The 12,607-nt window shown below is 43.5% G+C and overlaps 1 protein-coding gene across 4 annotated transcripts in view; it reads left to right on the plus strand.

Annotated features, from left to right (window-relative positions):
* Positions 1 to 2,214: 2,214 nt before the first annotated feature.
* The window catches only part of UBXN4 (UBX domain protein 4), a 28,951-nt gene continuing 18,558 nt past the window's right edge, over positions 2,215 to 12,607 (plus strand). Inside the window, exons 1-2 of one of the 4 annotated variants that reach the window (XM_073305357.1) lie at positions 2,307 to 2,379; positions 5,296 to 5,416. In XM_073305357.1, coding sequence (XP_073161458.1) covers positions 5,404 to 5,416 — 13 coding nt within the window. In that variant the 5' untranslated portion in view covers positions 2,307 to 2,379; positions 5,296 to 5,403. Of the gene's footprint in view, positions 2,380 to 5,295; positions 5,417 to 12,607 lie in introns of all 4 variants that reach the window. The other 3 variants (XM_073305359.1, XM_073305356.1, XM_073305358.1) reach the window with 3 other exon arrangements.

Raw genomic sequence — 12,607 nt, forward strand, 5'->3', positions numbered from 1 at the left:
ATGGACCTAGTCCTGCTGTCATTGCTTTCAGTGCAGTTGTGGGCTGTAGGATTATAGACCCACATTAGATTTGGATGAACTATGGTTTTGCATGCACAATAGGCCCAAAGCATGTGACCAATAAAAATGAGATCATGAGAAAGAGAAGAGCTGATTAAATTGTAGTGACCCTTCAAATTACCAGTGTTATCTTATTTAAAGTTCGGCCTGAAGTAATAGAAATAAAATATGGTTAATTGGGTACAAGGTACAGTAAATATAAGGAACTGATTCATCTTAGCCTTACCTAAGGTCTGATAATTAGCAATGACACCACTTGTTTATTAAGAAGTATACCCATGTAAACTCTTAAAGGATTCATTGCTAATACCTGCCTGACCATGTTGGGGCCAAACACTATGGGTCTAAACTCCCCTGGGTTTAGCCAGTTTGTAAGCATCTTGATAAAATGCTTATAAAAGTTTTGTTACTATTTGGATGTAGTAAATTATTTATGTAGGTTTTTTAGACATGTTTAGAGCAATTGTATCCATACCATTCAGCACTGGGATTGAACAAAAGTTAAATTAGTGTTGTGGTAATACTCTGCACAAATAATTGTAATTCCAACATTGGCCCAATCCCTCTGACATCAATGGGAGGTTTTTGCCATTGATTTCAGTAGAGTAAGATCAGGCATTATCACTAAGATTTTCTTTTTGCAAGATTTTCAAAGTGAGTAGTGATTTTTGATGGCCTTGATTTTTGACTGCCCAGCTTTTGAAGCCTTTTTAAAGGGTCTGATTTTCATCACTTTCTGAAAATCAAGCTGTTTTAAGTTCTCATATTAGACACCCAAAATTGCTAGTCAGTTTTTAAAATTTTGATCTATATGTTTGTGTGAATTTTACCCCCTGCTAGCTGAGTGAAAACTAGAAAGGTTATAATGGTTCTTCTATAGTTCAAGCAGTAGAGCTAAGTGGGTGGAGCTGTAGGAGTTGAGTTCTAGGTCTTAGCTCTGTAAATTTGTGGTTTATTAGGGAGGGGTACTAGTCTCTCATTAATTAAAGGCTTATTTTGATCCTCCTTCTAACGCCTTGATTTTTCTGGTCTTATTTGATTATTATTAAAGCTCCTTGCCTTGGGGATCCGTTCTTGCTTCGCTGCAAGAAATATCCAAAAAGCATGGAAGTGCTCAGTTTGGGCCCAGAAGACACTCATTTTAGTTGATTTCTCCCTTTAAAAGCAGTTCTCTTAATGCGGCCTTCCACGCTTGAACCTTGGGGCGCCCCCCCCACCCCAGAATCATATGCAACAGTAACAAAACGTTTCTGTAGCTCTGAAGAGAGTTTGAATGTCAGATGACACCAGTGCTGGCAACCTGAGGGCTATATAGGAAAAGCTGTAGGTTGCTGATAGTAATGTGTGCTCTAACATGGGGCTAAAGTTGTCTAAAAGTATTCTCGGTCAAAGGAAGGTGCATATCCTGCTCACTGTCAGTTTATTTTTAATTGTGTGGCGCAATGGTTTTCAACCTGTGGCTCGCTAACCCTCGGCAGCTGCAGACGGTCTACGATTTTCAAAGGGGTCTGTACCTCTATTTGAAAATTTTTAGGAGGTCTGCTAATGGGGGGGGGAGATGAAAACCCCCCGAAAGAGAGAGTGCAGTTGGGGTATACAGAATTTTACAGACCGACGGTAGAAGTTCCCCGAGTGCAGGGCACTTAGAATCTGAATTACACAGACTCCCCCGTGAACAGTGTCAACACCTCGGGGGGGGGCAGGGGGGGGCGCAGGCTGCAGAGAAAGGCCAGGCCCGGCACCGCTCTGTGTGTGTGTGTGTGTCGCCCCCGCGCGGCCGGACAGGGCCGTTCCTCTCCCTGTGAGCGCGGAGCCCACCCAAAGCCTCGCGAGGCCCTGGCCCACCCACCGTTCTTTCCTCGCGCCGCGCTGGGCCCCGAGCGCAGCACTCCAGCCGCGCTGGCCTCTCCCGCCTCCCTCCCCTTCCCAAGTTCCCAGGAGTTTTCGCCGGCGCCCGGGCGGCTCCTTCCCCAACGTGGTGAATCTGCCGCGGGCTCACCCGCGCTGCGCTATGTGTCACTCGCAACCGGGAGGAGACTAGAGGAATGTGCAGAGGGGAATCACAGCCACGTTTACCCTACCACCGCCCGGCGCAGCAGGCAGCGCACGCGCCCTGGGGTAGTTGGGAGCGGTTAGTCACCGTTTCAGAGCGAGGCTGCAGGTTTTGTGGCGCATGCGCATCGGGAGGGTGGGCCGCTGGGAGTCCAGGTCCAGGGAGCGGGGGCCTAGGGGGTACCATGCTGTGGTTCCGCGGCACCATCCCGGCCGCCATCGCCGCTGCTAAGGAACAGAGCTCGGTCTTCGTGGTCTTCGTGTCAGGTACGACCGATAGCGGGCCTGGGGGAGCGGGGCCCTGCCGTCCCCGGCCGCCGGATATAGTCCCTGGGGCAGCCCTGTGCTGACAGCACCTATTGTCCCGGAGAGCTCCCTATAGCGCCCCCGAAGAGCTGCCTGTGCAGCCCCCAAGCCCCGTATACCGTCTCCTCACCCTCTAGTCCCCTGTGCCGCTCCGGGCAGCCCCAGGCAGGCCCCAAGCCCCGTATACCGTCTCCTGACCCTCTAGTCCCCTGTGCCGCTCCGGGCAGCCCCAGGCAGCCCCCAAGCCCCGTATACCGTCTCCTCACCCTGTAGTCCCCTGGGTTACTCCGTGCTGCCCCGGGCAGGCCCCAAGCCCCGTATACCGTCTCCTCACCCTGTAGTCCCCTGGGTTACTCCGTGCTGCCCCGGGCAGGCCCCAAGCCCCGTATACCGTCTCCTCACCCTTTAGTCCCCTGTGCCGCTCCGTGCAGCCCCAGGCAGGCCCCAAGCCCCGTATACTGTCTCCTCACCCTGTAGTCCCCTGGGTTACTCCGTGCTGCCCCGGGCAGGCCCCAAGCCCCGTATACCGTCTCCTGACCCTCTAGTCCCCTGTGCCGCTCCGGGCAGCCCCAGGCAGCCCCCAAGCCCCGTATACCGTTTCCTGACCCTCTAGTCCCCTGTGCCGCTCCGTGCAGCCCCAGGCAGCCCCCAAGACCCGTATACCGTCTCCTGACCCTCTAGTCCCCTGTGCCGCTCTCTGCAGCCCCCAAGCCCCGTATACCGTCTCCTCACCCTGTAGTCCCCTGGGTTACTCCGTGCTGCCCTGGGCAGGCCCCAAGCCCCGTATACCGTCTCCTGACCCTCTAGTCCCCTGTGCCGCTCCATGCAGCCCCAGGCAGCCCCCAAGACCCGTATACCGTCTCCTCACCCTCTAGTCCCCTGTGCCGCTCTCTGCAGCCCCAGGCAGGCCCCAAGCCCCGTATACCGTCTCCTCACCCTGTAGTCCCCTGGGTTACTCCGTGCTGCCCCGGGCAGGCCCCAAGCCCCGTATACCGTCTCCTGACCCTCTAGTCCCCTGTGCCGCTCTCTGCAGCCCCAGGCAGGCCCCAAGACCCGTATACCGTCTCCTCACCCTGTAGTCCCCTGTGCCGCTCCATGCAGCCCTAGACAGGCCCTGTCCCCGCTATACTATTGCCTGATTCCATAGTCCACTATACCAGTGGTTCTCAACCTGTGATCCGTGGACCCCTGGGGGTCTACAGACTCTGTTTAAAGGGTCCACAAAAGGCTGTCGTTACCATAGAACAGTGGTTTTCAGCCTCTGGCCTGCAGACGCCTGGGTGTCCACAAACTATGTCTGAGATTTCGAAAGGAGTCGACATCTCCATTTGAAATGCTTTTGGGTTCAGCAAATGAAAAAAGGTTGAAAACCACTGCCCTATATCGCTTCCTGTGCTGACGCAGGCAGACCTCATGCCTACTATATTGTTGCCTGACATGGCAGTCTTCTATACTATTCTCTCTGCGGCCCCTGGTAGGTCCCAAGCCCTCTGTACCATCACTTGATCCTGTAGTCCCCTATATCACCTCCTATGCTGCCCTAGGTAGCCCCAAGCCCCCATACTGTCACTTGATCCTCTAGTCCTCTGTACCACGCTCTGTGCTGTCCCAGGCAGGCTCCTAGCCTCCTACACTGCAGCCTGATCCTATTGGCACCTATACCACCCCCTGTTCATATAGTGTCCTATACTGCTTTTATATACTCCTCTCTGCTGCCTCATGCAGTTTCTAGGTTTCCTATACATGTCACCTTATATTCTCTCTAGTGCACAGTGCGGACTCTACACCCCTGTATTGCTTCATGGAGTCCCTGGGCCCCTATACAGCTGTCTGTACTATTTAACTATACCAGCCTGCAGCTCTCTGTACCCCCCAGTGCAGTCTCCTGGTTCTGTTTTTGCAATGCCATCAATAGCTCGTTTACAACTGCTTGGCCCTTTATACAGCGGTCTCTATTGCCCCATTTTATAACCTCCTTTGCAGTGCCAGTGTCCCCAGTCTCAGCACATACAATTCTCTCTGTGCTGTCGTGCCAGTGCTACAGAATTCCCTGTATATGGTGGTTCTCCATGCTCTGCTCACTTCCAGGCTTCCCCTGTAGGTACTTCAAGCTTTACACGGTCCCTCTCCCCTACCCTAGTCCCCTATGTAATTCTGCATACAGTCTACATCACATCTATAACTTTTTATACTGTTCCTATGGGAGGAGGTGGTTAGGTTTTTATTTTTTACTTTGTCTCCATTGTGTTTGTTTATGAATGATCTTTTTATTTTGATGACTAACAGTTTAGATACTTGGCTTGAAGGCCTCTGAGCATCTCATACAAAAAAATTAGCAAAAACTAACTAACCAACCGCCACTGCCCAGAACAAATCCTACTACTAATGTCAAGTAACTTTTTTTAAAAAGAATATCAAAACATGGGATTCACCTACCTTCCACAAATAAAGTCACAAAAGACAATTTAAATAGGAAGTAACAATTTTTAGCTCTTGGCTGGCATAGCGTTCTTTATTCTGCATTCCCCGCTGGAAGGTAGCTATGGATAATGAATGTGGTGGCTAAAAAGTGGGATTGGCTCAGCTCAGCTATTTTATACACCTCAAGTTATAGAGCGGGATGTGATATTCTAAGCAGTGAGGGAGCTATCTGTGGAATTCAGTGTTCTATTGACAAGACATCTTTTTAATGAAGTTTCTTTTGTTGCAAAGATCCCAAAATGTTTTACAGATTTATATACAGAGCAAGTGATTCCTCCCTGGGATCTATAGTTAGGGATGCAGTTATCATAGAGTATGTTTTGTAAGATCAAATGGAAAGATAATTAGTAAACAACAGGAAACCTCTTGACATACACATTCTGCAACTTTTGACAGTTTACCTGTGAGACCTACTGTTGTGACTTGGATGAAGACTGATTTTTATTTTCCTGCCAGTGGCTAAGAAGTTTCATTTAACTTCATGGACATTTCAGCCCTTTCAAGATGTTTCTTGATGGTATTAAATGTATTAACTTGTATTTTTAATGTAATCCTGTCACGGGTAACAAGATATCACTTACCACTTATTTAGGTTTCCAGTTCAGTTCTGCTGCTCTTTGGTCTCTTTCCCCATTTATGTTCTAAATTCTAAAGTGAAGAGCCAAATGTGAATAATAATGGCCATAACTAGGCCAAATCCCACCTATTGACTAACTTTGTTGAGATTAGGTAAAGTAAAGTTCAGATAAACAGAAATTAATTTGTTTATTCTAGACAATAGGTGAAATTCGGTAAAAAATGTGCATGAATGAACTTTGGGGTGAGGGTTGCTTAACTTAATTTAGGTCTGTAGTTTAACATTTACCTAATTGAAACATTCTGTGGGGTAACATTTTTTGTTCAAGTTGAAAGCCCTGTTTGTTTATTTATTGTCTTTTGGGATGAAATTTTTCATATTTGGGACCTCATCCTGCAGTTGACTCCATGTGGGCAAGTGATAGAGTTCTGCTCATTCCTGCTGAGCCATCCTGGAAGCCGTCTATTCACAGAACAATTATTTTGTAGCTTAGTTGACCAAGAAGCGGTTTCAGTCTGGCACTATGGGCAAAGGGGATGGACAGGCATAGGGACACACCCACATCTTGTTCATACTACACTTGAAGCCCGGCTTTGCAACAACGTTGTTTAAGATCCTTGGATACTACAGTGATAGGTTTTTATATTGCTCCCATAAGTGACAGTTTTTCTATTGTTAGTAGAGCCATGCTGTAGGCTTGTAGTTTGTCTAGAACAGTTCTCTGATAAAAGTATCTGTCCACGCTAGTCAGTGAAACCATTCTAGAACTGTGCTATCAGCAAGAAAACATTTTTAAACATGCATATTACTTCCACAGATTCATCAATAATTTGTATGGATCTGTTATACCAGTAAAATAAAAACCAGCAGGATCTTATTAAAGGGAATAAGGCAAAATGCCACATTTATTGTGAATGCAGAAAGAATCATAGTAAGCAGTTAGTTATAGCTATAACATTCCATTCAATTTCATATTTATTCAGGTTTCAGAGTAGAAGCTGTGTTAGTCTGTATCTGCAAAAAGAACAGCAGTACTTGTGGCGCCTTCAAGACAAGTAACAAATAACAAATTTATTAGATATAATAAATAAATAACAAATTTATTAGAGCATAAGCTTTCGTGGGCTACAGCCCACTTCATTGGATGCATAGAATGGAACATATAGTATTCAAGCTCAGAGGTTTCTCGTTGGAGTCTGGTTTTGAAGCTTTTCTGTTGCAAAATTGCCACCCTTAAATCTTTTACTTAGTGGCCAGAGAGGTTGAAGTGTTCTCCTACTGGTTTTTGAATGTTATGATTCCTGATGTCAGGTTTGTGTCCATTTATTCTTTTGCATAGAAACTGTCCAGTTTGGCCAGTGTACAGAGGGGCAATGGCAGAGGGGCATTGCTGGCACATGATAGCATATATCACATTGGTAGATGTGCAGGTGAATGAGCCCCTGATGGTGTGGCTAATGTGATTAGGTCCTATGGATGGTGTCACACATTCATTCATACACACACACAGAGGTTCTGCAAGGTTATCATCATAGTTAGAATCAGCCTTAGAGTTGCTCGTGCCAAGCCACTGGCCAGGTGGCCTGGACACGAGGAGGGAGCAGGGCCTTCTCAGGCTCTGCACATCTGATGCTCCTGGAAGTTGGTTTGCATAATCAGACCCCAAAGTTCTCAGTTTCTAGAGTCCATTTCTATAGGAATTTATTCCTGTGCCAGTCTATGGGAATTGCTTCATCATGCTGTTGCTGAATCAATCAGCAGATGGCACATTCCTGACGGCTCCATGTTGTTCTTCGGTTTCCCATCCTTGAGACTGTTGGGTGGATTCCAGTCTGCCCTCTGGGGGTCCTCTGGTTGTTTCCACTTGATGCCTTCTTTGGCCGATGGACACTGGATTCTTAGGCTGGCACCTCGCTGATCATTCCGTTATTATCCACACCAAGCATCCATCCACATACATCCTCTAACTCTATTTTAATCACAATTGTTAACAAAGCGAGATAGATACAACAAAAGGCCGGGGAGTCTCTGTCTGCTGTTTCTGTTGTTACAAAGTATTGCTTTGAGTCTCTCTCTGTGTGAGTAGTTGTTGTTACAAAGTATTGTTTTGAGAACAGACTCTGTCTTAGCAGCTTGCAAGTTTCACACAGAGAGAGAGAGAAACAGTAAACACAAGAGACCAAAGACCAAGAGACCTCTTAATTAGTAATACCGTGGAATTTAAACTATGGGGAATCAAACTCATTTGTGATTTTAATACAGAACTTCTTTAATATGATCCAACGGATCCAGACGGAGAAAGGGAGAAAGATAATGAAGAATAATTGAATTGCTTAATTTTAGGGTCAACATTGTAACTGAACAGGCAAAAGAAAATAAAGGACTGGATTATTCTTCCCAGTGATTTTAAAATATTTTATGGTCGGGAAAGAGGTTGTTTGGGATTATGTATCTTTCAGACTGTGTGATTATCTTGGTCTCGTAAAACAAGTTTATATAAGAGTTTCAGTCATTTAACTTTAGCCTTGCTCAGCACCAATTTCTTGCCATAATAACCCTAAATAATACTTGTATTCACAGTTTATAAAGCTTAATGGTATAGCTCAAATATGACAGGAGTGTAAAGACATATTATGTAAGTAAATTGAGGAATTCACACGAAGTTGCAAATAAAGGGACAGAGGCTGCTGGTTTTAAAGAGCAGGGAGTGCTGGTATGCCTCCACCTAATGTAAACTGGTTTGAAACTTTAAATAAAGTTGGGAATTGGAATACAGATTTGCACACACAAAAAAGCAGCCTAGGGAACATGTACCTTTGGGGAACCAAAAGGTTAATCAGTGGCCTCAAATAACAGCTGATGTACTGACTGTACTGCTGTACAGAAGATGCAGTATAACTAATACTAAAAGCTGATTCTCCAGTATTTCATAGGTAGCTAACTTGCAGAGATACAAAGCTTTCTGTTTCACTTTTTGCTGGAATTAATTTGCTTAATAAAAAATTAAGCAAATCGTTCATTTGATGCAAAACCCACTCAGATAAATTTCTGTATTCTGTACTGTCCACATTAGGCTTTACAGTGTTCTTGCCAGACTATACTTACTTGTCTATGGTTGAGATGGCACTTTCATTTATAAGCCTGTATTTTTAAAGGCTGGTTGTTTTTGGAACCAATGCCGCTTAAACTGAAACTTCACTTTTTTTTTTCCCTGCCTTGGACGTGATTTTTTTTTAGGAGGGGAGGGGAAAGCTGAAGAAAATCTATTTGGCTGGTTGTAAGGTTTGTTCATCAAAATAAATGTTAGGTGCCTTTTAGAAAATACCTACTGAACTTACTTTTTAAATAAAAATAAACAAAATATGATTACAATGTTAAGATTGTAATTGAACAATTCAGGAAATTTGGAATTCAGGTTCTTATAGTAAGCTTAACATATGTGTGCATTTCTGCATGGCTTTTTCATTACATGGTTTTGAAGTAAGGTATAACAAATAACTGAATTGCTCTCTGACAAATAACTTTCATTCCAAGGGATTCCAAAGCATTTTTCAAATTATATATGTACTGTGACAGGGTCGGGCCAGATGGCTAGAGGAGAGTAATAGAAGGCAGATATATTAGCCCCCAGCTAAGTAGGTCCCATTTCCCTGGGTAAGGTAACAGGACAATCAGGAACCTTCTGGAGACAATTAAGACAGGCTGATTAGAACACCTGCAGCCGATCAAGAAGCTGCTAGAATCAATTAAGGCAGGCTAATCAGGGCACCTGGGTTTTAAAAAGGAGGTCACTTCAGTTTGTGGTGTGCGTGTGAGGAGCTGGGAGCAAGAGGCACTAGGAGCTGAGAGCGAGAACGCGGACTGTTGGAGGACTGAGGTGTACAAGCATTATCAGACACCAGGAGGAAGGTCCTATGGTGAGGATAAAGAAGGTGTTGGGAGGAGGCCATGGGGAAGTAGCCCAGGGAGTTGTAGCTGTCACACAGCTGTTCCAGGAGGCACTCTAGACAGCTGCATTCCACAGGGCCCTGGGCTGGAACCTGGAGTAGATAGCGGGCCGGGTTCCCCCCAAACCTCCCAACTCCTCGTCAGACACAGGAGTCGTCGACCTGGACTGTGAATTCAGAAAAACAGCCAAGCTGAGGGCTGCCGTGAAGCTCCAAGGCGAGCAAATCCGCAAATAAGTGCAAGACCCACCAAGGTAGAGCAGGAACTTTGTCACAGTACAGTGCCATTAATGGGATGGAGGCCAACAGTTCAGTCGCACACTTTACAACTGTAGTGGGAGGGGAAATTTGGACATCACAATAAACCCTTATTATACAAAATTGCCATGAAATTTTTAACCTTAAAAAGTCAGTAGGACCTTTTCTCATCCAAAAGGTAGAGGGAGAGCAAGACACAAACGGAGGCAACTGGAATGGAGTTCAGTTTACTTAAAGAGGAAGGGCGGAGTTGACCGTTCTGAGACTGGAAGCTGTACTTCCACCAAATAGACTTAGTAAATTGTGTACTCTGTTTAAATTGCATATTTTTCCATAACTTAAAATGCACTGATAGCACTTTCAATTATCGAAGGGTGTCCAGTAAACTGTGAATTTCTTGATTTTCATAAAATCTCAACTTTAGTTACAGGTGGTATTTCATATGATTTCTTAGCTTATTTCTTATATGTCAACAAACACATAATCTTCAACGTGTTTTAGAACTGGACTTTGCCATATTCATTAGCAAAGACCTGCTGAATACCAGAAGAAAAACACAGAAATTTTGTGTTAGGACCCAATTAACCACTTAATCCTTAAGACCCACTGAAGTACCGTGTTTTGTGTATGGTTATAAAGGATTTGAGAATGAAAAGATCTGAGCCCTTTGACAGCTGATGCTAATTATGGAAAAGCTTATTTAGCGCCAGCTGTGTGTTTGGGGTTGTACAAGACACAAAGATAAAGACTTTCACTGTCTGTTGTCTGGAATGTTTCAGTTTTCTACAGTCATTGCATAATGGGAAAAATACACCCATCTTTTATCATTGTAGATAACTATATTTACCCAACAAGCTGAAAAGGTCAGTGCTCTCTATTGAGACTATATAAACACTGTATATCATCTGCTAGAAGTACTAAAGTGATACTTTTCCCATCTTAGAAACCTATGAGCTCTCTGACAGCTTGAGGAGTTAGAGTCCCAAGATAGTTCTGCCAGTTGGTAATTCTACTAAATAGCATACAACATTCAGAACTCCCTTTTAACTTAATGTCTTAGATCTTCTGCGGCTCATTATATGCATTTGGTTTCTTAATCATTGTATTAACTTTTGTATTTCAAAACAGTAGGAAACATTAGATGAACTTTAACCTTGAAAGAGGAACGGATTACGTAAACAAAAATTGACTCTAGAAATTCACCTCCACTGATGGTTATAGGTTTTAAACTAAATGACATGAGGCATGATTTATGTAATATAGGTTATCAACTTTTTCATGTTTTGGGTCACATGTTATAGAGATTATACTGTGGGTAACTTCTTACATTTGTGATCTCACAACAACGTTGTGGAAACTGCAGCAATTGCTTACATGGAAAAGCTAATATTAAGCAAGGATTTAGGTATTTTTAGCTATCTAATAGGATAATAGTGTATCCTTTTGAAAAAAGCATGCAGTAAAGTACCTGTCTGCCTCTAAGCAGTTGGAAGCAAGGAGGAGCAGCCAGCACCAAGACAGCAGTGGTCTGTAGATGGCATCTTGGGAACCACTGATGTTAAAGAAGAGTAAAAGACAAATGGGTCAATCCAAAGGATTCCCAGATCAAATAATTTTATAGGTGTTTTTTTTTGTTTGTTTGTTTTGTTTTTGTTCAAAGTTTATTAAATGGAATTATAGGGGTCTTTCCAATAGTAATAGAAAGAAATAATATGGTAATCAAATGGTCCCAAATTCCTGGAGTACAAAACATGCAAGGAAGAACTCCTCCATGTGGTTGGCAAGCACTTGTCAGCACAGCTGGTTTGAAACAACCCTCCTCCAAGAAGCAGGAAGGCCAAATGGTCTGCTTGAAGTGCAATGCCTGACTAAAGGAATGGGTGTCCCCGCTGTCATTAAAAAAGGAAATAGTAATAGCTACTTAATAGAATACTATGTGAGAGTTTTCTTGTGGTCATTGGATAATATATTTATATAATGGAGAGCCAACTAACAGTGTTATGAAATAGCCAGACTTACATAAACAATCCTTATTTACAAATGAAAACAAAATAGTGGGTTATAAACAATTAAGAGTCTCTACAGCTCTAAATAAGACAAATTACTGTGGATTAGTTCTTTCTGGATGACTGCTTATTACAAGTGAATAAATCTGATTAAGATTAACTAATATTTAATCCTCTCCAAACACGTTTTTGATATCATATGTGTAGCCTTGTCTTTTCTAGGAAAAAAGTTGCGTTCTCTACTATGTTAGTTTATGTAGAAACTAATATGTGGTAAAATCCTAGTGAAAACTAGACAGTTCGTAGTTTTCACACGTTAGTAAGTAAAGATAAACACTAGTGGGAAGCCTAGGGTTTACCTTAATCTGCTAATGTGACAAAACTACAGACTGGCCATATGTTCACTAGGATTTAACTGTATGGTAAGAAAGCACCAGTTTTCCTAATGTGGACACACTCATAGGGAGACTGCTGAAACAATATAGCAAGAGAGAGGCATGCTTACCCTGATGTCTGGATGGGGCTCCACTGAGTAAGAGAGTGACTTCAGTTCATTACGTTGAATTTAGGGGCTGATGCTCTCCCATTAGCTATCAAACCTTTTTTCTGAAACTGCATATTACAAGGAAAATAGCATGCACTTTCACAATTTAATCTTTCAAATATAGTAGGATATATGGTTTATGTTCATGCCTGCATAAAAGTTTTAAATCTAAGTCAAACCAGAAAAAAAGTGTTTGAACAATATTTATTGATAACTAAAAGATGCCTGAATGGATTTTCTCCAGATTTTCCAAAAGTAGTTAAATGGTCTGCCAAGCATGAGAACTTCCAAAATGTAACTTTTGGGACTGGAACATTATAGTAAACAGAGGTTTAGAATGAAAGTTTCTTCTAATTCACTATATTACGCTATTTGC

The sequence above is a fragment of the Lepidochelys kempii genome, chromosome 11 (assembly GCF_965140265.1).
Source record: "Lepidochelys kempii isolate rLepKem1 chromosome 11, rLepKem1.hap2, whole genome shotgun sequence".
Lineage (NCBI taxonomy): Eukaryota > Metazoa > Chordata > Testudines > Cheloniidae > Lepidochelys > Lepidochelys kempii.